Consider the following 27424-nt stretch of genomic DNA (forward strand, 5'->3'; position numbering starts at 1 on the left):
CGGCGGAGATTGCATTTGAGGGTGAGTGCGTTAGTCTAATCGAAGCACTTGCTTGGATGTTTCCAAATGGCCCAGGCTGGGATGTGATGCAGCAAATGCAGATCTGAGAAGAGGAACAACAGTCCTGGGTCTCCTCGTGCCTCTGTGGTGGGGTTGGATTTTTTCTGTTGCTCTGCAACCTCAGCATCAGGTACAGAATGGGCTGTGTCAGGACTGCACTCCTCATCATAGCACTTCACACCTACGTCCCAAACTACGCAGGATGAGAGAGTTGTGCTGGTTCAGCCCCTGTAGTCTAAAATGCAGATTTGGTTCGGCTCAGGAAGTCACTCAATGGCAACGTGAGTGCTGAGGGCACCAGATATGTGTATGGGTTTGGGTTTTTTTTTTCTTCTTTCTTACTAAATAATGGGGAAAGACTTACTGAAAGAATGCCACAAACCATTCCACCTTTCCAGACTTGCATACATGTGTCACCACCGGTACCACTGTGGCAGAGAACTATTAAAACAGATATCTGACTGGAGTTTTCTTCTATCGCTTCATCTCCTTTTTCTTCTCTTGCTTCTTTGCTGCTATTTTGGTATTGAAAGGTGGTCTTATTGCATCTTTGCTGTTAACAAAAAAGACGTATACAATGAGAGACAGTTGCTGACAGTGCTGTCATCCTGCAGGTAGGAAGTCGCTGGGTATATATTTTTTTCTCTCTTCTGTGGGCTCCTGCTTCTTAAAGGGTTTATGGAAATATCGTAGCTGTTCAGTTCAGATGTTACCGGCCATCTGGCCCCCCGGTTGTACCGCTGCTTTCAGAGTCTGACAGCTGGTTACAAATCCATTGGAGCCATTTTCAATGCAAACAGAAACCAGAGGTAAGAGGCAAGAGAATAAAATTAGGCGAGTTGGTCAAGCACAGCTCAGCTTGCCCGGTTAGAAAGAGCAAAGGCTCTGCCTGCCGTGTCCTCGTCGGGGAGCAGCAGCCATCCACAGCTCTCCTTTCACGTTATCAAGTGCAATGGAAAGCCTTTCTGCTGGAATAGAAGCGTTAAACTCCCGTCTAAACTCCCGTTGTCCCTGCTAAGGGACGACCCGACCGTTTATCCCCAGGGAACGTTCACACAATTTTTTTCAGTCAGTTCTTGGAGGGCCGGAGCAACGGTGGAGCCTGGCGCTCAGAGGACAGGGCTGTTCTCTGGTATGAGAAATTTCATTTTGAGGGAACATTCCCCAAAGGAACAATAATCTCTGTTCTCTGAATTGCTGCTATGCCTATTGCAGCCCAGAGAACCACAGCAGCCTCTACACAAAGTTTGACAATTAGTTGATTTGGTCTTAAATGATTTTTTTTTTCTGCAGCATGAAATCTACCTTTTTGTTGTTGTTAGCTTTTCAGAGGGCTTCTAGTAAAGGAGAGGAGCGAGGCACGCCACCCATAATAAATCAGTTACAAAAGCAATTTTACCTACTTCTGTTTGCAGATTGTCCATGAAATGACTGTGATTTCATCCAATTTAAACCCTGCTTTACTGTTTAGGGATTGTGTTTTTCCCGGATAATCCCACGTTAATGACTCTAGGTCTGTCTCTTTCTCACCAGCCGTTTCTCTCCCCGGGCAGCACAAAGCCCCAGCCGGGCAGAGCTTTGCTTGACCCGTGCTAGGATGCAGATACCCCTTCGGCTCTGGGTGCTCCTGGTGCCAGGAAAAATTACATGGCTCTTGCCCCGGTGGGAGGACGATGTCCTGCACCTCTCCCTGGCCAGGGACTGCCACCTCCCAATGTCTCGGCTGTACCTTTACTCTGGAGACCACCACCGGCCAGTTACCCCAGGACTCGCCACTGGGAGCAGCTGGTGGAGGAGTATCAATCGCGTTTTTTGCCACGGCTCATGATAACAAACTCCTGGCCAGGTTGGGCAGAAATAGAAAGCTGGCTGATGCAGGCAATAGTGAGCTGCAGCGTTTCTTGAAACTAATTTAGTGTTGGACAAGAGGTGGGCTCGGTGTCACAGCTCAGGAGGAGAAGTACCTGCGTGGCCCCATGCACCAGCTTCCCAGGAGCCGCCGGCCAAGTTTGCCAATGTGGGCTGGTGTCTGACCAACGTGGGCATTAGAAGAAGGTTGTCCCTGGGCAGCTCGCCTTGCCAAGGGGTAGCGTAGTGCAAACTCCACAAATGGGGTTTCATTTGAGACCTCTGAAATGGTGGGTGGTAGCACCATCGTAGAAAAAATTCCGCCTGGTCCCTTTGCCTGTGAAAGAATGGGTGGCGGTGGGGGTTTTGCAGGTACAGCTGCAAAAGGGAGCACTGACGAGGGCTCGATTTGCAGGGCAATCCAAACCCAGTTTTTATTAGCTGGATGTTTACAGACCAATATGCATCTCGCTTCCTATATCAGAGTTGTGTTCCTGTATTGAATAGTGATTTCTTTCCATCAATTTTCCTTTTTTGTTATATTAAGAAAGGCAAAGAACCAATACACGATGTACCTTATGAAGCGTTAAAATACCAGTCTTTTTTTGTAGCACTTGCAGCATTCCCAGTGGGCCCCATTACTTGAATTAGGCTTTTTAAAGTAAAAATGAAAAAAACCCCCTATAGACGAACAAGCCTCAAACCGAAGTTTGATAAGTAATCATACCTTGCAGGCTACCAACTGCATAAATAAGTAATGCTTTAAGATCCAAATGCATTTTAAAATGGGGGTTTTTTTTGTGTGTTTTTTTTTTTCTCTTTTTTTTTAGGGAACGGGCAGTCAACACATCTCAGTCTGGGACACTTCAACTTACCGTGGGGAACCTGAAACCGGAGGAGACCTACACTTTCCGAGTGGTGGCATACAACGAGTGGGGACCGGGAGAGAGCTCGCAGCCTGTCAAGGTCGCCACGCAGCCGGAGCGTGAGTGTGCGCAGGAACGGGGTCTTGGTGTGGGTGGCAGCAACGGTTCCTAAGGAGTTGGGTTTTTACAAGGAAACATGATAAACTTACTGAAAGATACAAAAACTTGCCACTAGAGTAAATGTTTTGGCTTATTTTTGTTTAAAAGGAAATATTTCTATTTGTTTACATTTAGCCGTAACTTTGTTTTATAAATCTTTGGAGCAGGTGCAACCTTTCAGTAAACACTTTTCTCTTTCTGTATGTCTCATTGTATTGTAAGTATTGGCACACGTCTGGTCTCCCGAAAGAAGAGAAATTTCTTCTGGTTGAGTTTGTGCTATTGCAGTTTTTCTCACTTGGAAGGTCCAAGAGGGGCTTTTGCACAGAGAGGATTGAAACACCTTTTGAGCTCTTCCATGGCAAAATTAATTATTGAGAAGAATAGTTCCGAGCACAGGGATGGGTGCTGTGTCTCATATTGATGTGTGCTGGACTGCTCTGGTGAACCGTAGGGGTGATGGTGGGATGCTCAGCTGTTTTAATGCTCTGTCAGTAAGTCCCTGCCAGAATACGCTCTCCCTCTGTAATAAGGTGGGAAATCTAACGCTTAACAGAAACTGTTCTACATCATCACACGTTGCCATGTACAGAAATTTAACTGAAGGGCAGTATTCGTCTGAAAACCCCTTGTTACGTGAAGATAACAGCTGTGCTGGAAAGCCCTGAAATGTGTTTTTTTTGATTCATTGCCGCAGGTGACTTGTTGCTGGGAGCAGGTAGAGGAGGTGGGAATGGTTCTCCACGGGGGCAGGGAGGGAGGAGAAGAGGAGCTTGGAAGCAAATCCTGTGATAAGGCGAGCCTCCAGAGGTGGCTTTAGGTGGCTTTTGAACCGTTCGGTTCCTTTTACAGCTAAGCTGAGCCCCAGGAAAGGTGTCTGTTAGGGCCAGCGAGAACATGTGCTATGTCCCCTGGCCAGGCAAGGGATGGTGTGAACAAGGGGAAAAGGGACCTTTCAACTGACGTTATTCTGAGATTTTGTGGCTATGGCTTTGTTTATCACGAAACGTGAATTTTACTCCCTGTCATCAATTTCCAAACTCCCAAGAGTAGTGATGTTAGTGAAATATCACCTGAGATACGTCACTTTCTGTGTTTCTGGCTGGCCTTGCATTTTAGATACGTCTTCAATTCCTGCTCCGAGGTTGCTCTCCCACTTATTGCACTTATCTGCAGTTACGCAACTGCCATGTGCAAAAATAAGCAAGGTTGTATCCCAGCCCTTTTTGGGGAAAAAATTCTTGAAAGTCGGTTTATGGATCTGAACCTTTTGAAAGTAAGGTATTAAGTAACTAACCATCAGGATCGTTTATCTATTAGTAATTTATCTCTGCTTAGACGCGCAGGCGCAAATGTGCATATACACATTTCTGTATATGTTTGTATTTTTAATATATGTATATTTATATATATTTATATATATATATTTACAGAAGTAAAATATCATTCCAGTCAGGACAATGCCTTTCCCCAGCAAAGCCCCAGTGAAAAGCAGGCACCGCTACCCCCTGCTGTTACCGCCTGAAGCTGCCACGGCACGGAGTTACCAGCTCTGTTTAATGTGCAGCATAGACATTTGGAATATCTTTCCTATTTAATAACTCGCAGATTTCTCTGAAGTGTCAAATTTGAGCATGGAGAAAATATTGCTTTCCATTTTTTCTTTTCACTTTTTACTGTTGACCAAATTATCTTATCATTTTGAAACAAGTCTCTCTGGTCCTGGGAGGCAGTCAGCCTCTATGTGGCTGTCTTTTAGAACATGCTGTAAGTATTGTACAATAAATTACGTGGCTGCACATAGATTGAATTTCCACGTTATTTGAAAATAGCAGAAGTATTATGCAATCTGGCATTGTTAAAGAAGAAAAAGCTGATGAAAAAGGACATCTGAAATTCATGTCTGTCAGTGCCTGTTTCTAAAAGTGCATATATTTGCTCAGTAATCAGTTTAAAAGATCAACAGAACAAGTTCCAGCTTTTTGAAATAATCATCCAGAATATATGGGCTGGATTTATATGAAGGTTTTTGTCCCCAGATTAACACTCCTCTCTTCTTTTTTTTTGGTAAACTACAACCCCTTTTTCTCTGCCTTTATGGTATATAATTTCACTACAGTATTATCAGTCCAGATTTAAATCCCTGCTTGCTTAAGCCATGTCTAATCTTTTCATGCCACATGTGGAGACTTTGTGAGTTATTATTTTGGCTCCTCAAGATGCTGTTAAAGCAGCTTGGTAGTAGAGAATAAAGGAACACATCTATTCTCGCAAGGAGGATTGAAATTGTCCATCCGAGCTTTAAAAGCTGTTCCCTGCTGTGGGACCAGCTCATTTCTTTTCACAACCCTTATGAATTAAAACCAGTTTCCTAATAAATCCGTGTCTCCCTGATGTGTGTATTAGTTGGTGGAAGAGGAGATGAATAGGAAGGCATGTTGGTGTGCCCCAAAGAAACTTGACGGCATCACTCCAGCCTCATAAAGTCGCCTCTTGCCATCTCCCTTTCAGTGAAATCAATTTAGTGTGCGCTGACATCTCAACTTCTACCCGAGCATCTTTAAGGGCTTTATAAGGAATAATTAATTACTGTATCCTTCTGAGGTAGGGAAGTATTATTATACCTACTTAAGAGAAGCCCAGCTGTGTCCCCATATGTCTCTCCCCTCCCGTGCTATGCTGCGAGGAGCAAATCTGTGACCCCCCGTGGTTGTCCCCGAGGTGGGGAGCTGCCGGGAGGAGCTGTGCTCCTCACCCCAATGTCCTGAAAATGGAAATTCTGAAACAGAAATACAGGGATTTGGGGTAGATTTCTGGAGAGAGTGGGCCATTTTGCAGCAGCTAGAGCGTAATCTGACTTGCATAGGAGACTTGGGTGACTTTGGTCACCAAGATCCATGCTTTTGTAATTACTTTCAATTCCCCTTAGAGGCTGGTTCATGTAACCTCAGAAATCAGTCCCTTTGTGTTTTTTGGGGTTTTGTTTGTTTGTTTTTTTAATCAATTGTTTTTTTTAATCAAACTGGCTGCACCTGAATCTTCTTGCTAAGACAACTAGCAGCAAAAACTGCCATCAATACTGCATTAAAGCAAGTGCACCAGAAGCTGTTAAAGTTCTGGGGTTCGGTGGCAGCTTTTTTTGGCTACAAGTTTTTCAGTGGAGACAATATTCTTTGAAGTTGTTGCACAGGAAACGTTAAAAAGACATAGACAAAATTGCAACTGCAATCTCTTTTAACATACATTTCTTCTACAAATGCCAAAACCACATAGAAAATTAAAAGGCCATTAAAATTAATGCAATGAATTTTCACATGGAAAAGCAAGGGAAGGCAGGGATGTCTTTAAAACCCACAAAGATGACAATTTTATCGAGCAATAATCAACTCCATATATGTTGATCTGGGCAAATTAGGTTTGCAGAATAAACATGTGCTGGAGTAATTGAATTTTCTGAAGACTTGTATCGGACCCATCCATTTTAGACACCAGTGCAGAGATGGTGCCAGATCGTCACTTCTCAGGGCTGGCGAGGGTCCCCACGCGGGGCTGGATCCTGCCGCTGTCGGGTGCTGAGTAGTTCAGAGGGCACTGGTGCCGCCTTTGCTCCTACTCAGCTATTTTGGATGCCGGTTTCAGTCACAATGATGATAACGTTGTCGTTATAAATGATGCTAAACGATCTCGTGATAGTCAGGGTCCTGCTGAAATGAGAGCCCTGCAATGAGTTTGGGCAGGCACAGACCTCCCGCCAGAGTGGGTTTGATCAGGGTTTGGGGAACAGGGAGATGAGAATCCCCTTTCTGCAGTGCAAAATGGCCACGGATCTGGGCGGAGGAAAAGCTGAGCTCGCGTTTAAGAAATTGGGAGGGCTGGAGCCGAGGCTCTGTGGCTTTGGGCAGATCATTGAAGCCTCTTGGTTTCTCCATCGGGAGAGTATAAATAAGCAATGTTGACACGAGGTTGGACCAGATGATCTTCCAAGGTCCCTTCCAACTTGGGCTATTCGCTGAGTCTATCTTTTCCTCTCTCCTTCCTCACACCCAGGTATAAGTCTATCCATGCTGCTTAAACGATATCCTTCGTGGCAGGGATTTCCCTTTCCATCATGTACTGATGTAAGAAAAATTACTAGTTTTTAACAGACCTGCAGCTAATCCCATCTAATGAGGGAGCCGTGGGCTCCATCAGGAGCTTTCTCTGCTGCAGCCTGTCCTGCATCGGCTGTTACAGTGATGAACTGAGGACATGGCGCTCCTGCTCTCCATCCATCTGTTTGCAACAGCATTACATATATTTTTTTAAAGTAGAAAAAAGTCTCAGTCCGAGTCTGCGTTCTCACTCTGCCAAATTTTGTGTGTACAGAAAGATCCCCAGAATAATGAATGGCCACTTTGGGTTTGGACAGAGTCTGTTTTGCAAGGTGCAGGGGTATTTATATATATTTCATATATTCATCAATCTCTAAGAGAGAGCTGGGGCAGGCAGAAAACATAAGCATCTCTAGTATAGTGCCGCGGTAGTGAATTTTTCTTGTCATTTGATGAAAGGGTGAAGCAGTACTGAAAAATGTGTTCTGTGGAGTCATTAATATCCTCCTCATTTGTGTGTATTCTTCCATAATGGCTCAGTAAAATACACCCTGGGGTAACTTTATGCCATTCTTGCATGGTTCTTTAATTTTATGAGTAATTTATGTGGAGCATTGGCGGGGGGGGAGGTTTTCAATTGCTTTAAATTTTAATGAAACGTATCTTCCTTTCTAAAAGTTGGGCAGACCTAAAGGGAAAGATGGTGATGTCTGGTTTTCTGTCCTGCTTTTGGCTTCCCATCCACTTTTTCTTTCCTTGTATTTTTGGGTGGTTTTTTTGTCTTTTTCTTGAGAGAGAAGAGTTGCTTCAGTCTCAACTCTTGGAAGGTGCTTCACTTTGCAGAAGGTTGCTGCAGGAGCAGACTGGGACACTGGTGGTGTCCCCAGCATGGGTCTGGGTAATGAGTCTGCCCTGGCCCTGGTTTCCTTACTGTTCTCTTGTGGAATTAATTTGTATTTTCTCAATGGAAAATACGAACTCAGATCCCCTGAACGCATCTGCGGTAGGAATTTTGTCTTTTTGTTTCCTGTGGTTTTGTTTTTACACCAGGTATAATTTCAAATCAAGTAGAAATTTATCTTATTTTGTGGGGAATCTGAGCCATTTTCCCATGGCAAGCGATCTGCCTGCTCCCGTTCCCGGCTCCTGTGCTCCCTGGCCACATCTGCTGTATCGGGGCTGGGTCTGTACATGCCGCAGGGGTGGTCAGGCCAGCTTGTTGCTTTTTAGATATATTTCAGCTGGAGTCAGGGTTGGTTAATAAAGGCTGTTAGCATTGATAATTGAGATTAAAGATCACCTCATGCTGTTTTATTCTTCAGAATCTGGCTAGCTTTAGTGCCATGGCCTTTTTTTTTTTTCCTTTTTCTTTCTATTTCCATTGAATTTCTAGTTTCTCTTGTGGAACAAAATGCAGTACCTTAAGCCAGATTCAGTGACTCCATCTGCACTTACCTGCTGGATGTATGGTTCCCTGTGCGTCACGGGGAACTTGATTAAGACTTTTGTAAAGGCCGTTTACAATGAGGAGGGATTAAGTAAGAGAGAAATGGAAATTTATTTTGTACTGCTTCCTAGAGACTGTGGAAAAAAAGTTGCAAAGGAGAGGAAAATATTCTGCACACCTTTCTTGAAGCTTAGATTGATTGTCACCTCCTGTTCAAGCAGCAAAAAAAGTGGTCAGGTGAGCGTGTGGTCAGTTCTTCCAGTATTTCTATAAAGCCCATCGTGATCAGATTCTTCAAGATGTTTACTCAGTTGAAAAAATTTCCATCTTCCCAAATCGTCTCCATCACTGAGTGCATTTCCACCCCGCATCTTGCTGTGGTGGTGCCACCCCGTTGCCTTTCTGCCCCAGCTCTGCTCCTTCTGCAGCCGTGGGCCTCTGAAGCTGTGAGGGGACCCGAAGAAATGCTCAATTCTTACTGATCGATGGTGCTAACTCCACAAGCTCTCTGAAGTTGAAGTTTCCAGCTGACTTGTGCAATGACACTGAGCAAGGTGTTTTGTTCCTGTCCATCGTCATCCCTTTGTTTCCAAAATGGGTACAGTGGTGATGACATGCTGGAATCTTAATCCTTTGAAGACATCATGCAAGCTCTTCTTTTCTGTGAGTTAGGAGGGCAGATTCAGCTTATTAATAGTGGGAGAATATGTTACCACCTTGGTAGACTAAGAGTTAAAATGAAAAACAAATCAAACCCAGAAAGTAAAATTGTTCATTTCCTAATTGTCTTGGGTTCAATTTAAGGAACCACAAATTGCTTGCTGTTCATCATTCATCTTAATTAACTGAAATAACACAGAGTCTTTTCTTTTGGGGGTTTGGTTTTGTTGTATTTTTTTCTGACCAGCTCTTCTGCCTCCTTTGAAAAGTGTCAGTCTCATCAGAAAGTTGCATTGCTATATGAAATACTCTAGTTAAAACAGAATTCAAATGCTTTTGCATCCCCTTTATGAGACCTTCTTGGTGTCCTCTGTTGTACAGAGGAAGAAACCTCGTAGATGAGGAATACGTACTGTATCAGATGTGTACACTGAATCCTTCCTCTTGCAATTGTGAGTAGGTATCTCCGTGGCTTCTCGCGTAGGGCAGAATTGCTGGTACGTTCGACATGTGGCGAATCAGTGCCAGGCTCAAGTGTTGTTTTCCTTCTGATTACTGAGGTTGGCACTATACCAGAAAGACTTTCCCTTCTGAGACACATATTCATCTTTTTATACCTTATAGAAAAAATTTAAAAAAATTCTTTGGCTTTGCTGGGTTTGAAAATACCTCTGACCCTCGTCATTCCTGAGAGGTTTTGAGATATTCTTTCAGAAAATTTTTTTCCTATTGTTTTTAACAGATCTTATCCTCTCCTGACAATAATCTCTGCCTGCTTTTCATGAACTTAAAATTTACTTGTGAAAGAATAGTGATAGTATATTTTATTAAAAACATTTCTCTCTGCTTACTACTTCTTTAAAACTATTTTGTGTTTTCCATCAGACTCTTTAAATATGTGTTGAGGATAGCAAGAGTAGGGCAAGGACCAGAAGTTTGGGGTTCACAGGAAATGATGATGCTGGAGGCTCTTGTATTTTGAAGTACAGCGAAAACAATTCTTGATTCCTTTCCTTTTTTTTTTTTTTTTTTCCTTTAATGAAACAATACATTACATCCTGTCATCCAGTGTTGTAAAACTTGTGAAAAGCTTACACCAAAATCAGTGCAAGTAATTTAAAAATTATTTAGAAAATAAATACTTCATTTTGAAAATAGCATTACTGGATGTTTCAGCATTATGGAATTACTTTGCTTCATTTTTCTTGCTAAGCAAAAGTTGTCACTATTCTTTCCAAATGTTTTGATGTCTGTGAAGACCATGTTTACCAGAAATAATCTGCTTCAGTGAAAATATACCAAATGCTCTAAACGAGAAGGGGAATTTTCCATTTCTGAGGCTTGTCTACGCCACACACTCCTGCCTTTTAGTGGTTCATGGAGGTGGTTGATATGAAGAATTCAGTGCTTGTCACCTAATCATTGCTTTTTATAAATAATAAGCTTTGCTGGCTCGAAGTGTGTTGTAATTCTGCTCCAGGTCTGCTGAGATGCAAAGGCACCATTATGCCAAGTAAAATACTTGCTTTGACTGACTTGCCGAGAAGGAGCAGAAAATTAAAACCACTTTTACCTGAAAAAAGAAAACTGCAGAACAGATGAGCGTATCTTAATCAGCTATGCAAATCAAGGCATTGCACCATTTGCATGAAATCTCCATATTTACAGGTTGCTGATGCAAACAGTAATGCAGTGGCACAGTGGCCCTTGCCTGGATGCCCCTCAGGCAGGAGCGGTGCAGGACAGACGGACCACCCTTGGCACCCCTCGCCAAGGCAGGATTGACCCTGTGTGCAGAGGGGATGGTGCTTCGGGCTGTGGGTAAGCACTGGGAGGCAGATGACAGTGACGAAGATGTCACCTTACCAGTATGAAAGACGTTGCAGTTGGAAGCTCTTTTGCACTAGGGTCCGTTTCCTTCGCCCTTACATCCCTCAAGGGAGCATTTCGATGCCGCCGTCCTTTCTGCTCGCTGTTGGTGAGACACCAGGCAGTGTTTCACCAGCCAGATTTGGTAGTTGGCTTTGGCACCGTCTGATCTTTCTCTGGACAAGAGCACTGGTGTGTCGATTTGCAGAGATGCATCCAAAAATTTCTGCTGAGCCATAGACCGCTGGGATGTATTTGTCTCCCTATAGCTTTCCTAAAACAACGGTGACTGGGGCACTGGTAATGAGCTGGAAATGAAATAAACTTCACCGAGCCTGATTTGGGCACGGGGAAGAGACCTGCCCAGTGCCGCCAGCTGATCAATGCCACCACATTTTAATGAATGGTGGTACAAAGCTCTTCTCAAACCTTTTGATCAGAAACAAAGCTATCTCTGTAGAGAGACAGGTTTTCTTTGTAGGATGGCCATGTCTAGAGACCTAAATTATGATGGAGGCCGTTTGTGCTATGATTTCTCCTAATTTAATGGAGGGACTAGACCTGAGACTCTTGAACCTCTGCAGCTGAGGAAGGGATGCACTCCAGCTTACTGTTCCTGGGAGATGCCAAATCATTTAAACAATTCAGCCTGGTCTGTTGACCCCTTCCATATCGGTTGACTCTGTGGGATATCTGAGCCCATCACTTTGCTGCAGAGGCGTTTGTTCACCCATCCTGCTCAGCTCCCATCAGGGACCTGGGCACTGCCGTCACTAGTCCTGCCTTACCGGGGGTTCGCAGGGTAGGAGGTGCTCGGCCGTAACCGCTCCGGTCCTCTGCAGGAGCAGTAGCACAGCACCGGGAGAAGGAGAAGGTCGAAGAGAAGGTGTTCTATAAAATGGGCTGCTGCCGAGTATTTCTAAAATAGCTTCAGGTGTAGGAATTGAAATTCTGTCTCAGTTCCGTTTGACATACATTCATCTTTGTTTTATCTGGACCTTTCTTCCTACCCCAGAAATCTTGCAATATAAATAGGTAAGATAAAGAATGGGTAGGAGATATATTATTATGCCATTTTATGGGAAGGAAATTGAAGCATAAAAGCATTAAATTATTTATCCAAGCTCCCTCTGGAAGTCTGAGCCAGAGCCAGGATTGCTGTAACCTATCTTTCTGTGCACTGTTTCTCAAAATAAAAGGTTGAATTTCTGTCCCTATCGAAGTCAATAGGAGTTGCTTTTTAGTTCTGCGGATGCTATCATTTTACGTAAGTGCATAGCGAGGCCTCCAGCCGTCGTAAATGCTCTTCCATTCAGAAAGGCTTTCCTTCCATTTTTCAGACCTCAGACAAATGCAGGGTATGTTTGGACGCCCAGAAGCAGATGGAATTCGTAACAAAAGCTTGTTTTCTAAATGAATTTATCTCACTGACTGCAGAATATTTCTTCTTTGATGGCATTATTTTAGTGTTTGTGTTTGCACCCCGTATTTGCTTTCAAGTAGCTTATTGACATTAGTGAAATCATCATAAATTTTGCTCCCCAGTGGAAACTGTTACAACAGAGTACTTCTTCCTCCATCCGCAATCTTGTGGCTTTCCTGCCACAAATACAGCCCATCGTTACAGTGTAAAAATAATAGTAGGAGACCATTTAAAATGTTGTTCCCTTTCTGAGTTTAGTAGCAGGGCTAACAGTTTGGTTACTGTGGTTCAGTTCCTAGAACTGTGCACTGCGATATACGCTTAAAAGTTTGAAAGTCAGGCAAAATAAGCACAGGAGTGAAAACGCTGGGTACTGAAGATGCTTTTTAAAGTTTCTTTATTAATGGAACACCTGTATTAGGTATTGAGCTGCTTCTGCTGCCACTATTTTACCCATTTCTGGCGAAGGATTTATTTGGCAAGAATAGAATAGATTTTCAGTTGGAAGGGACCTACAATGATCATCTAGTCCAACTGCTTGACCCCTTCAGGGCTGACCAAAAGTTAAAGCGTTGGCCAAATACCTCTTGAGCACTGGCAGGCTTTGGGCATTGACCACCTCTCGAGGAAGCCTGTTCCAGGGTTTGACCACCCTCTCGGTAAAGAAATGCTTCCTCATGTCCAGTCTAAACCCCGCCGGCACAGCTTGGAACCATTCCCACGCATCCTATCACTGGATCCCAGGGTAAGAAGATAACACCATACTCCCACCTGCTTCTTGGTCCAGACTTTCTAGAATTTGTATTGTGGTATTGTGCCCCACTGGCACGTTCGGGGTCTCTGGCGATGCACAGGTCCCCTGAGTTCGCCGTCCTTCCCCTGAGCCCCAGATCCTCTGCCCCTCCGCAGCAGGAGGACGGGGGAGGACACGTTTCCAAACCTCCTTCGGTAAAGGCAGCTCCACAGAGGCCCTTTCCCCTTCGCTGCCGAGTTCGGAGCTGAGCCACCTCCATCACATCACTTGGTGGTACCATCCCCGGTGCCATATTCCTTAACAAATCCAAGAATATTAGATTCACGCGTCCATCTGTGGTGCGCAGCTGGGCGCCACGTGAGGAGTTAAAGGGCGAACTAATGAAAACCAGAAGACTCTGTGAAAATATAAACGACAGCTACTTCCAAAAGCTGACTCCAATGCCAGCTCTTGTGGATAGCACTGGAGGCGTCCGGGGCAGTCCTGCCAAACAACTGTCATGTCTTCAGAGCGTGTCCGGCACGGGGAGGTGGGTTTCGCTGTGTTAATAATTACACTGCCTGCAGGCTCTCTGAAGTTGCATCTTTCCGTGCAGCGTGGAACCAGATTTTAATGAAATATCGTTAAAGCTGTTAACTACAGAGAAAGAAGGGGGGGGGTGTGGAAATCAAAGGCGCAATCAAAGCATGCACTCTATTATCAATAACTGCAAGTAGCTTCATAAATGTTTTATGTTTGAAATGTTTTCAGTGCAGATCAGCACAGAAACAGCTGTTTAAACGAAAAGTGAAATGTAATAACAAGAACATTTTAATCATTGCATCTCATTATAGAGAAGAATGAATCACTAGGAAAAATGTTTTAAAAAAGCAGCTTTCATGACGGAGTTGGCTAGCCTGACACAGAGCTGGAGACCAAGGAAGCCTAACTCAGAATTAACAGGGCATATTCCTTTAAAAAAACTGAGTTGGGTAAGTGGTTTTGCTTTCCTTATGAAAGCATGGTGGTGGTATCTGCTCAGTGGTACGTGCTCTCTCCTGGGAAGGTTTAATGCAAAGTTTTAATGCTGTCTTCTACCTGAAAGGATTCAGAGCATGAATGCTTTGAACGGCACACTCGGTGCAGCAGCATCATGCCCATTAGGCAGGAGGTCGGTTTGGACTATGGGCAGCAAAAGTCAAGACCCCTGGGACCAGAAGGAGAGAGAAAAGAAGTAGGACTGTGATCCTTTCACCTCCTATTTGGGCATTCAACTTCAAGGTGGTATTTACAGCTCTGCTTTCTTGTCCAAAGGCTGCCGTGCACAATTCTGCATCGATACACCTTAGAGCCCCGAGGCTGGAGCCCGTCAATACCCCTGAAAGAAGGTCAGTGTCTTGTGATAGAGCTTAAGGCAACGGCCGTGGGGTAACTAACTCTTTAGGTGCCAGAGCTGTGCTCAAGGAGTTCAGATGCTCCTCTCCCTGGTCTCCAGCGGGGCTTCGCTAGGAGCCAGGTTCCCACCGGCACAGGCAGGGTGGCCTGAGGTGCAGAAGGCAGAGCTTCAGAAACTTACAGAAAGGTCAGATTTGAGAGAGATATTTAGCATGTTTAGGCAATCGCCAAGCAATTTTTTGACGTAGTTGCCTACATTCCTATTTTAGGCACTTGTATCTTTTTTGTATCTTATTAACTATTATTATCAGAAGTTTAACTGAACAGCAGCAAAGAGGAAGTCTCTATGGAAGAACAGTAAAGGCTCGTGAGAGTTGAAATCGTGTTCCTGCAGGTTTTGAGGAGCACGATGCCTGCCCTTTCTGCTCCTACAACAAATCAAACTTGCAGGGTTACTAGAAGTCTTAAAGCCCTCATACCCTACAAGTGGCCAGGTCTTCCCAGCAGCTCTTGCCCACTTTAGGCTGTGAAGCCCTCCTCCTGAGCTCCTCTGGGTCTGCTGACCCTCAAGTCAAGCTGCATTGACTCAACTTGTACTCTGGAGGTAGGAATTGGAGTTTGGTTTCTTGTGCCGGAGGCTCCCAGCTTGCCCCATGCATGTGGTGCATCTGCAGCCGGGACAGGACGCGGCTGCGCGGCACTGCTCCATAAGATGGATGGAGGGAATGAGTTATGGACGTTCTCTGCAGGCGCTTCGCCTCTTGCCAACTGGACGTGACATCTTTGGGTTTGTAGGGACCGCTGGCAGGAGACGAGCTCCAAAAATAGCCCATAGACTGTAAGACTGGAGAAGTGCTGGAAGGTGAAAAGCAAGACATCCCATTTACATGGAGGACAGCCCTCTTTGCTGGGGCCAGCTCAGATTAGAAGCACAACAGTACTCCTCTGCAGTGAATATAAGAACACGGTTACTTATTTCTGCAAGAGTATATACCTAAAATCAAGGCATGTCTCAGGTGCCTATGGTAAGTATCATCTTTCAGCCCCAGGAACGTTGGCTTTTGGGGCAGTGTGAGGCACATTCTTACAGCACAGCGTGGATACAGCTATTCACCCCTGTAATACCAGATCAGCCACGCTGACAGCTAATGTTAGCAATAACAGACAGGCAGTTAATTCATACTCCTAAAATCAGCATTGGGGGAAAAAAAAAAATGCAAAGCATTTGACCATTTCTGGCTTTGGACCTGATTGCTTTTACTGCTACTGAATAGGAGTAATTCCACCAAATAACCCCAAAACTGGCAGTTGTGAGAGCAGCATCAAACTCTTTGCAAGCAGTTGTTGTAGCTTGTATTTATGAAACAGTCTGAGGCGCTGAACTGATCTTTTGTGGGAGCAGAAGGGCATTCTCAGAGGAATGGTGATTTTTTGAATATATTGAAGCATTATGTGGAGCCTGTGGTAAAAGAAAATGCATCAGTCATCTGCCTGCCCTCTTTCCTTTATCCTTTTTTCTTAGAAAAAGGATGCTGGTAGTTGTAAAAGACTGACTTTAGAAGAAACATGATTTAATATCTTGTTTTAATGGAATGTAAAGCTGTTCTAGGGCCTCTCTGCTATTTAGAAAAAGAAGAATTTAGGAAAAGATTTAAAACGTAATGCTAATTTTCATGAGATTGTTATTTGACAGAAGGGATCAGGAGAGATTATTAAATGCTTTGTGTGTGCTGAAAATACTGAGACCTTAAGCACATTAGAGTGCCTGTCAGAAATACTGAAATAGAATGAAAAGGAAAGCTGGCCGAAGGAAATAAAAATATATTAAATATATCTACACTGCATCTAAACCTGAAATTACTTGTGATCAAAGGCTATCTGTGTTTTGTTGATGACGTTTCTGGGCACCTTTTCCCAGTGCCCAGCTCTGCCATCCCTGTTTTTCCGGAGAGGGACGGATTGAGGGAGCGCAGGGTCAGGCGCTCCTCAGCTATCGCTGCTCGCCGCACGCTTCCAGATTTACAAAAGAGAGCTGTTAGTGTGAAACTGCCTTGTAATGGGGATGTAACTTTGTGGAAAGCCTGTTCTAGGAGCTGTAATTCTGTTATCTGCTGGTTGCACAATAGCTTGTGAGTTTGTTTTATGCCACAGCACACTCCCTATTGAAAGTAAAAAGGTACTATTTGGTGCTGAAGATTCTCAGAAATAACCTTCTGGTTGACCTTTATGTTTTTCCCACAATCATAATTTGTTGGTTTTTTTCCCTTCCAATTTTGCTTGAGTTGGAGATGAAGGCACAGATAAGCTTATAGACAGCTTCATCTCCAAACATCTGGAATTAGGGTTAGGTCCAGCTGAGACTTGCAGGGAGTGATTTTCTGGTACTGCTGGTAGTTAGAGGAGTTTATTAAGCTTTTTTAGCTCTTTTGTTTTAATAACTGATTTAAGCTGACATCTAAAAGCATGATGTAGTTGATGTGTGATAATTTACATTTAGGGTAAAACTGGAGCATTTGAAGATACAGACTATGTAACAAAAGGTGATCAAGTATGTTTTTTTTAACAATTGCAAGGGATTGTTTTGTGTTGTCATTTGAGGAGGAGTTGTGTGCTTCTTCACCCACCACCGTGATCTGGTCAAGGCAATCAAAAGTTTGCATTTCAGATGATCTCTACATAAGGCTAAACCTATTGCAAACCTCTGTATTTTCAGAACTAATCAAACCAGGGAATAGTTTCAAGGATGGGCTATTTTGTTGTCATTATTTGGCTTATCAGACGAGCTTGGTACAGCCCTGCAATTTCTGTAAGTGCTGGGCACCGTGCAAACGTAGGAATATTAGTTAGGAGCAGAATTGGGGCTGGTCGTTAATATTGGTCGAACTTTTAAGGGCGAATGAGGGTTTGCAGATGAGGTCTCTGGTCCAGCCCCTGCTCAACGCAGATCCGCTCCGAGATCAGCCCACTCACGTAGGGCTTTACGCGAAGAGCTGTATGATGTCTTCGGAGCAAATCCATCGCCTTGCTCCACGCTCCCAGGTTTCTGTGGCTTTGCAGGAGCGGTCTCATACCCCTGCTAAATGGAGGGACACCAGCCTTTGTGGGCTCCCTCGTTCGTTAGAGCGTGCCAAGGATCGCCCTTAATGCTTCATCTCAGCCGTCATCTCTGATCCCTCAGGCAGCTAAAAGGGAGTGAGTAGCATGTAAAGGAGTTTAAACAGATAGCATAAACAGGTATGTGTGCACAGTACGTGCAAATGGTGTAAGTAGAAGCTAACAGAGGGATTTTGAAGGCTAATTGCTTGCTAAAAGAAACCGAAGCCTGCTGCGGTGCACCAAATCGATTTATAATTTAATAGCATCAAGCTGGTACGTACAGAGCTGGGACAGAAACACACACAGCTAAGCGGTGCCTTGCTGGAAAGCGGCTTTAAGCTCGCAGTTAGTGTTTTTATGAGATGACTTCGGTTGTGTCGGGTGCTGTGTTGGTGCTTGCCTGCGGGTTTTTACTAATGGCTCCTCTAATGGCAGTCCTTTGCGCGAACTGGTCTTGGATGATCAGATTTGCGTGTCTCTGATTTCCTGCTACCACAAGGTAAATGCATCTATTGCATGCATTAGATATTTGTGCTAATTATTTCCCAGAAATTCATTTTAAGATGAAGTCCGTCCTCTGAGCCAAAGGCACAGCGATGTAGCCTAGATGGAACAATCCTTTTCAGTATTTCATGTATTCATGGCGCTAAATCTGCAATAGTCTTTCGGCAGTGTATTTTCCATGGGTTTATCATCCCTTTTGTATTTTTTCCGGAGTTTCTGAGGTGTACAGTGCTGAAGCAGTGCCGTTGCAGGCGTCCCTCGGAGATGTGTGCTGGGCTGGGCCATGCCACACGTCAGGGACCCGGGTGCAGTGGTGGGCGATGCGGGAACAGGATTTTCATGCCGTCCTTTCCTTTCCGTGCAGTGCAAGTTCCTGGGCCGGTGGAAAATCTGCGGGCTGTGTCTACCTCACCTACCTCGATTCTTGTCTCCTGGGATCCTCCTGCCTATGCAAACGGCCCCGTTCAAGGCTACAGGCTCTTCTGTACGGAGATAGCGACTGGAAGAGAGCAGGTGAGTGGTGACTGCTCTCCCTGTGAGAAGGAGATATTTGCTGTAGGAATCTGCAGGTCTTTAGAGCACTATAAAGGCTCAAGAGTGAGGGTTTTATGGATTAATCCTCCAGGTTAGGTAAACGTTGCACAGACCAGTGATAAAAGAGCAAATCAAGCAAAATAAATTTCTGCTAGTATCAAATGGGTTCAGGAGGTAGAAGGCGGCAGCCTGTTATATATTAGCCATTCCTCAGCTTTACGCTGAAATTTCAGAATAATGCCAAAGAGAGTTTAAAGACCCTTTAGACTCCTCCTTTACATTGTGCAAAACCATCAATACGTTAATGGCAGGTTGTACATGTGATCTTTGTAGAACATATATTTTTAGTTGCTTCTCGTAACTTCTTTCAAGTAGGAGGGTAGAATAATATGAATCCAGGCTAGAAATGATACTTTTTCTCTCCAGGCTGACAGATGCTTATAGGAAAAATTGGTGTTGATGCTGTGCACTTAATTGCACTCCTAACTCTGCCGTGAGCACATGCTTTCGAGCGGCAAAGCAGCAGCCTTGCTTTCTGCAGATTGCAAACTGCTCAGACACTTCCCGCTGGCCATTTAATAACCAATATTTGATAGGAGTGCAGCAGTGGCAGTGGAGATGAGCTCTGTGGGCAGAGTATGGCCTGAATAGGTTTTTAGCAAAGAATAGGGCAGGGTAGAAAGCGGAGACGTCTTTTTTTCTCACCTGATAGCACGTGATAATCACAGGCATCAGCAGTCTTGCGGCAGGTGCTTCAGTAGTCTTACGGGAACTTTTATACTGTCCCCATTTTTTCTGTGCTTGCTTTATTTTACTTCCTCCTTTTCTCCAAAATTCCCCGTAGACTCTTTGCCTTTATTTTCTTTCCCTACCACGTACCTGTGAAGTGGCAGCAACTGGCTTAACCCCCAAAACCCCCCCTTTTCTCCTGCGCCTTAAGTAACTAAACACCGCTCTGAGGCGCTGAAATCCCCTCTGTGCTGAAGCTGCGGGCAGGGCTGTGGACAAGTTTGGAGAACCGAGCTGTAACAAGCCGCTCTGTTACAAATTGCCTTTTATATCAACTTAAATAAGGATTTAGCTCCACTTCTCAAAGAGCAAAAAGCTTGCCTCTAATCCGCTCATCCCTCGGCACGGCCGTGGCGCTGGCTGTCACGTTTCCCCTTGGTTTATCGTCTCTGTGTGCTAGAACGTGGAGGTGGACGGGCTCTCCTACCGGCTGGAGGGGCTGAAGAAGTTCACCGAGTACACCCTGCGCTTCCTCGCCTACAACCGCTACGGCCCCGGCGTCTCCACCGAGGACGTGACGGTCACCACGCTTTCGGATGGTGAGTGGGGACGGAGGGACCCCGGGACGGGTGGGTTGCGTGTATCGGTTGCCATCATCAGACTTTTTCTTCTGCCACCGTATTTTCGGAAGAGGCAGCCATGAAGCAAGTTGGTTATTGAATGTGGAGGACAGAAATCAGAGGTTCAGTACCCTCTGAGCTGGTGTTCGTCTCCAAGCGTAATTGGTTTGCTTCATTATTCCTATGCCTAGTAATAAGGATAGTCTACTTCTCTCATTATTCTTGCTTTAACTCAGGCACAGGTGTATCCTTTCAGCTTTTCAACAGACACTATATTTTATTACAGCTGCATTTGGAGAGCCAACTGCCTGGGTTTTCCTTGTACTTTTTAAACACAGGGGTAGCAAATGTGCCAGGGCTTCAATCTCGGCTTGTCACAGCGGATGCACCAGCATCCTTCCCTGAGCTAGTGCTGTGCTTCTGTGGCTCACAGGCTCCAGGAGATAAATTGAATTTTAGTTTGCATTCAGAAGCACTTGGTTGTGTCTGATATCACAAAACTTACGCACGGCTGACTCCTGTTGAAGTCACTGAGCCTGATCCCCACACCTGGCTAAAACAGGAATAGCTTCACTGGAGTTATTTGGGCTACAAAAGTGTAAAACCCATAAAAATGAAGGAAAAATTCTTTCAGCGGGGCTGGTAAGAGTTCATAAAGCAGAAGCCAGACCAGAGACAGGCTCCAGAGGCTTCAGGGATGTGCCAGCTCCTGACTGAGCCCCACAGCCTGAGGGGCTTTTTCCGTACCAACGTTTTGTTTAAAGATGATATAAGAAGTGTCAACTAAGCTTTTAAAGTGAGATTTATAAACAGGTAATTTTCCTTCTGGTGAAAATTCAGGCAATCTCTTTCTCATTCATACTAATAAAGCAAGGTATGTGAGTTCAGCTGGCCCTGGCCTGGGTTTGGATTACTAATTTAAGGTCATTTTCATGGGGAAAAAATGTTTGCTTTTACATGAGAGTTTAAAATCAGGGAATAGGCAAGAAATACCTTGCCGTGGGCTTCAGCTAGGTATGTTAAACTTGCTGGGATTTTCTCCCCTTAGAAATGTAGCAGCTAACCTGTGCTAATGAGCACATTCGGAAACAGTGCCTGGTATACACCTCAGTCGCATAAAAATTTCACTGTTGTTCCTTTCCATGCTGTAGATTGATGCTAGTGAAAAAAAAATTGAATGCGGAACCAGGGTGAGTGAGATTTATCCCTTTATAATTGCAAATATTTATCTAATTTCATTATAAAGTTGAGAACTCTCCCTTGTTATTCTACCAAAAGACCTGAAAATTTGCATGAGGTTAAGAATGACAATTTTCTGTCTGGTAACCCAGTTGCTTCTGAATACTACACCAGATCAACTAAAAATAGCAATTCCTGGGCAGCGTTGGTAGAAGCTGTATAGAACCTGGAGCAAATCAGCAGAGGGGGGATCGTGCACTGGAGAAGCTCTTGTATTTGTTTAGGGTATCTACAGCATAGAGCCCTTCTGCAGGTGTCCCTGGGTCACGGGTGGGTTGGTGACATCCCCGATGGAAGCGATGCTCCTGTCTCACATCCACCCGCTCCCAGTAGGGTTGCTGCCACCCTAAATTACCCTGTGGTCTGCAGGTCCCCCCAGGTCTCCTTGACCTCTGGAAGAGCAGCGATGGAGAAGGCATGGTCTAAAAGGGGGGGGGCTTCAGCCGGGTGGTGAGGCTGTGTGGGGATCAGGAGGAGCAGTGCTTTCGTTTTAAAAAGGCTGAGCCAGTCTGCCCTAAGTTTAATTCAGAAATAAATAGGCACCTCTATAAAGGGCACTGGAGGAGAGCTGTTGGGAGCCTCTAAAATAGACCTTGTGAAGAGCGACATGGAGGGGGCCGGGGGTGTGGGGAACCCCGAGCGAGGGAGCTGGTGAACCCCAGCGCTGGTTTAATCTGCGTTATTCTGGGCTGGAGCTTCAGTGGGATTCATCCGCGAGACCCCCGGCTTGGTTGGCACTGGTATTGTACGTTTGATACCTCTGGAATATTTTTTTTGAGTGCTATTTACGTCTAACCAGCAAATTCAGTTTTCCCTTGTAATACAGGCTGGATCTTGGCAGAATAAATTACTTCACACTTATAATTATAAAAACAAAAGGAAAACAAGTGAAAATGAATATTTTGCATAATGTATGTAGATTTAATTCACACTGTGAAGTGTAGAACTGCGGCCCTGTACTCCACTTTGGTTTTAAATGTCACCGTAAGTGAGAAAGGGAAAGATTGTTATTCATGAGTCTGAAAATTATCCTCTGCAAGTGTTTCAAATGCTTCACCTGTCTGTGAACAAAAATCATTGCTAACGAGAAGGTTTGCATGGGACTATTCCAGAAAACAGGAGTGTGCCTAGGTGCCCTTGTTTCAGGAATCTGGAAAAAGACGGTATTTATTTTTCTCTTTATTTAAGCAGAAGTCTGTTCTGTAAAGAAGTCAGTTGGCTGCAGCCTTCCCAGCCTTCCTCTGTTTGTTTGGAGCAGGTGAAAAGAAGAGAAAATCCCTTTAGGCTATCTGTTCATCCTCCTCATTCTGGGTAGCACGGCCCTAGCTGTCCCAAGAAGGAAAGGACGGAACTGAGAGAGCAAGTCTGCAGCGCCAAAACTTTCTGCAATTTCTTCTTTTATGGTACCACGCAGAGACCTTTCCCAGGGTTAAGGTCCCTTCTGCTAGAAGGCTGTGCAATAAAACAGCAAGAAATAACTCCTGCATGGGCAAGCTAACAGCCTACATAGAGGAGGGACAAAGACATTTAATCTGTCCTGTTTTATAGGTGAGAGATAAAGGAAGGAGAAAGCCTATAGTTCTCCATATACACATTTAGGATTTGGGCAGGTTTTGCTACTACATCCCCTACCACCAACCTCCTCCCCATGCTGCCCCACTATGCTTTTTGGATTCCAACCCGTCCTCCGGCTTAAATTCAGATTTAGCAGCCTCATCAGTCAGGGACCGCTGCTGTTGGAGGGACAGGAGCTGGCCACCTTTCCCTGCTTTTGCCACCGGACAAAACCGAAATGAGGAGCACCTTGCTTGTCACAACCGGCTCCCTTTGGTCTTTGCTTCACGTTGTCTTTGCAGCTCGGTCCGTGTAGTCTCTGGCAGTTTATTTTCGCATCGGTAGCCAAACCTGGAGGGCAGCCCCTGGGCACGGAGCCGGGATGCTCTCGAAGGGCAGCGACTCCTGCGCTGCTTTTCTGAAAGCTGGTTTGGAACAGAAGTAAAAGTCAAAAATGGGAGAAAAGTCCTGAAGATTGGTCTACCTTGCCTTTCCTCTTGTGAAAATGACAGGATCGTTTTTAAGTCTGCCTTTCTCTTGAGAGCGTGCGTGTGCTTGAGCAGGTTATTTTTTCCATGCCAACTCTTTGCTGTATAGCGTACGACAGGGTATATAGTTGTATTAAAAAAAAAAAAAAAAGCCTGTACTGTTAGTTCCTGCAGTTCGGTAGGCAGAAATTTTCCACGAGGCTCTGGGATGTAATCTATAGTTGGAGAAATGCACCCCAATCAAAGGGATTTAGTGTGGCATCTCCAGCTGCAGGAGCTACAGACCCCAGACAGCATTCACCAGATCAAGGAACACACTGTATCTTTAATGCTTCATTTTCAGTTTAAAATACAGCTCAGATAATATTTGGCCAGGCTGCGTGCCATTTCAGAAATGCTTTGAGCTATCATGCTCATGAATTTATCAAAATGCATTTAATCCCAGCAATTGGCAGACAGTATTATTTCATGCTTCCTCAGTACCCGATTTAAATGTAATTTATTTCCATAATTATAATATGAATGCTTTTTTTTTAAGTAAAAATTGAAGATTGAAGTTCAGATTGACACAGGAGACAGCCTATGAAGTTTTTCAGATGTCGGTAGCCATTCCTGTGTTTGCACGAGAGCTGCGAGCAGGGCGAGGGGGAACGGACTGCGAGGGTGTTTACGGGAGCGTGAGCAGAGCCCGTCACTCGGAGCCACAAGCGTGGATTTACCGGAGGTGAACGGTGTCGTGGCTGTGGCCCTGCTGGGGACCGAGTCCCTCATTGTGCCACCCCAGTAGCCCAACCTCTCGGTACAGTGAATTCCCCGAAAATGACTCACTCCATCTTTATCTGTTTGGGAGAAGTACTGAGCCGTTTCCCTCCCCCTCTTTTTTTCCCCCTGCAAGAATTACACAGGAGTTTCCCGATGCAAAACTTTTTTTAGTTTGGGGGAAAGGTGCAGGCTGTAATGAAACGTCCATGGGAAGGTTTGGTGGCTGGAGATCGTGCCAGCGCCAGCAAGGCTCGGTGACCTGGTGTACTTTAGCAAGTCGGGGACCTGGATCTGGCCCTCTTGCCTCCCGGCTCGCTGTCCCCGGTTAGTGCCGCTGTCCCTCCCGTGTCTCTCCCAAAAGAGCAGCCTGAGGACCCGGGTGCTCTCTGTGCTGCAGCGAAATATGTGGGGGGCTTGCTCGGCCGTCTCATTCGTTCTGGATCATTCTGCTCTACGACTAAAGAACAACAAACAACCAGCAAAACCGCAAAGGACATGGGTTCATCTGATGGGCAACTGAAAAAAATATTTTTTTAATTTCACCAGATAGAAACTGAGAGCAGCCCTGCGGAGAAGGACTTGGGGGTATTAATGGATGAAAAACTGAATATGAGCCGGCAATGTGCGTTTGCAGCCCAGAAAGCCAACCGTATCCTGGGCTGCATCAGAAAAAGCGTGACCAGCAGGTTGAGGGAGGGGATTCTGCCCCTCTGCTCCGCTCTGGTGAGACCCCACCTGCAGTACTGCGTCCAGCTCTGGGGTCCTCAGCATCAGAAGGACACGGACCTGTTGGAGCGAGTCCAGAAGAGGGACACGAAGGTGATCAGGGGGCTGGAGCACCTCTCCTGTGAGGACAGGCTGAGAGAGTTGGGGTTGTTCAGCCTGGAGAAGAGAAGGCTCCGGAGAGACCTTATAAAAACTTAAAGAAGAAAGATGGGGACAGACTTTTTAGTAGGGCCTGTAGTGATAAGACAAGGGGTAATGGTCTTAAACTAAAAGAGGGGAGGTTCAGACTAGATAGAAGCAAGAAATGTTTTACGATGAGGGTGGTGAGACCCTGGGAGAGGTTGTCCAGAGAGGTGGGAGATGCCCCATCCCTGGGAACATTCCAGGTCAGGTTGGACGGGGCTCTGAGCAACCTGATGTGGTGGGAGATGTCCCTGCTCATGGCAGGGGGGGTGGACTAGATGACCTTTAAAGGTCCCTTCCCACCCAAACCGTTCTGTGATTCTGTGAAAAGAAAAAGAACAAATCTGAGTACCTTGCCATATGAACCTTCTTCCCATCAGTACGTCTCCAGCAGCGAGGCTCATCTCACCTACCTCTAGCCACCTCGTCCACCACAGGCAGCAAGGCTCCTCCAGTGCCTTCGAGGCTTCTTCCACTGCTGAGTCACTCTGTGCCCAGACAAAGCGGCCAAGTTATCCCTGGATGCATCTGTCTCTGTTCTATTGCGTATTGCATAGCTAATGCTAGGTAAAATGAGTTCTGCTGTAATTTCTAATGGTATAATTAAGCCGTGAATAATAAACAAAAAACAAAATTTACCAGGTGCATCCAATTTCTTTGATCAAGATATAAAACCAGAGGAAGTAATTGTAATCTCGCAGGAGCTGGGTTTGCCAGGGGAGCTCTCTGATTGTTATGCAACCTGAGAGATTAAATCAGAGTCTCTGATTTGGTAACGCAAAACTTCTCCTTGACTGAACAGTGAGCAAGGAATAAAGACACCCAGTATTGCTGTGGAAGTGATTGAGTTCGATGCTGGGTCAGGTCTGGATTTATTTCTCATTTTGATTGAAGATCTGGAATAAAAGAGGAGCGCATCAGTTATGTTCATGTATGCAACAGAACTGGGAAATGTGACAAGCGTTCACTGAAGAGAAATAAACAAGATAATAGAAAGACAAACAAATAGTAAAAAAAAAAAAAAATTAAGAAAAGTTTGTCTAGTAGGGGAATAATATGTAGCAGCAATAAAACTTGAAAGTCAGTAATGAGAGGGAAAGGTTTAAGGTGGCAATGGCTAAACGTCGCAACGAGCCTTCACTGCCTGCGAGAGAGGGGGGAGAAAAGAGGAATCATGTTTGAGAAACTGGGGCTCTGAGCAGTTCTGCCTTGCTCACAAACAAAGGCAAATATTCTCCAGTGAGAACAGGCTTTTCTGGGAGATAGCGGCGTTTGCCAGATCCGGCTCATTCAGAAATGTCCAAAAATATCTCACTTTTCTTTTTCCTTGCAATACTGAGTACATCAGAGACGGTTTTCTGCCTGATATTTTTCAAAATGAGGGGAGTGTGAGCAGTGACGTCTCCTCTGCGGTAAGGGAGATGAAATGTTTCACGTACTGTTTGCTGCTGCTGGTGCTGTTGCAGCAGCAATGCCTTAGATCAGTTTTGCACTGTCGTGGGCAGTATGGAAACAAATAAAGAATGGTCCTTGCACTAGAGAAACCAACTAGTTTCTAAATCCACTAATCTGGAGAGAGGAAAAAAAGAGCCTGAACAGGGAACCGCTTTGTGTGCGGGGCTCCGGCAGGTCGGGTCCCCCAGCCTGGACCCTCTGCTCCGATGGAGAGGCAGGTCTGGGTGGTTAAAATGCATGATGTCAAGTTAGTTTTGTATGTTCCTTGAACGTGTATCTTCACATCAAACCGTGGCAGGATAAACAAAACGGTCCAGAGACTCAGCTGCTCTTTTCAGGAACTCCCAGCTGAGTCAGGCTATTGCTTACCCTGGACCTTTTCCAGTAGCAAATCTCTGTGACTCGGGATCCTCAAAGCGAGGAAGAGTTTCAATATGCCCTGCTGCTCACTTTGCTGTACCTCTCTCTCCAAGCAATCTGAGTTTTCAGATCCCTATGATTCAAATGCATCTTTTTTTTTCCTCTTGTCTCTTTTTTTTTTTTTCCTTTTTACGATCCACCGAGCCTTCGTGAAGGACAGTAATATTAATGTGGGACTTTGCTGCCACCAGGTCCCTCCTGGTTAGCTGTTATTACTTTTGCTCTTTTGTAGCCTGTATTTAAAATATTATTTTCTTATTAGCACTGACAAATGACTTAGCTCTGACTGACTTAAATCCCTAAATAGCAGCATGCACTGAGGATGCTCCAAAGTGCTATGCTTTGGGAATTTTTTTTATTGAACATAGATGTGACTAGACAGAGTCCAGCAGAGGAGCTGCCTGACCAGCACTGCTTAAAATGATCTGGGGAAAGTAGCATTTATACGACTTGCTGTGATCCTTTCCTTTAATGACTGTACAGGGGTGTTTCTTATTATATTAGTGGCCATTACATTCTTTAGAGAGTCACAGATGTTCAGGTCAGAGGCAACTTCTCACGAC

The 27424-nt window shown here is 44.9% G+C and overlaps 1 protein-coding gene across 1 annotated transcript in view; it reads left to right on the forward strand.

The window, feature by feature from the left end:
• The window catches only part of DCC (DCC netrin 1 receptor), a 570508-nt gene that overhangs the window by 402859 nt on the left and 140225 nt on the right, over positions 1 to 27424 (forward strand). Inside the window, exons 9-11 of the mRNA XM_010583034.1 lie at positions 2739 to 2893; positions 18516 to 18664; positions 19875 to 20013. Coding sequence (XP_010581336.1) covers positions 2739 to 2893; positions 18516 to 18664; positions 19875 to 20013 — 443 coding nt within the window. The remainder of the gene's footprint in view (positions 1 to 2738; positions 2894 to 18515; positions 18665 to 19874; positions 20014 to 27424) is intronic.

This window comes from Haliaeetus leucocephalus, unplaced genomic scaffold, assembly GCF_000737465.1.
Source record: "Haliaeetus leucocephalus isolate CR32 unplaced genomic scaffold, Haliaeetus_leucocephalus-4.0 Scaffold866, whole genome shotgun sequence".
Lineage (NCBI taxonomy): Eukaryota > Metazoa > Chordata > Aves > Accipitriformes > Accipitridae > Haliaeetus > Haliaeetus leucocephalus.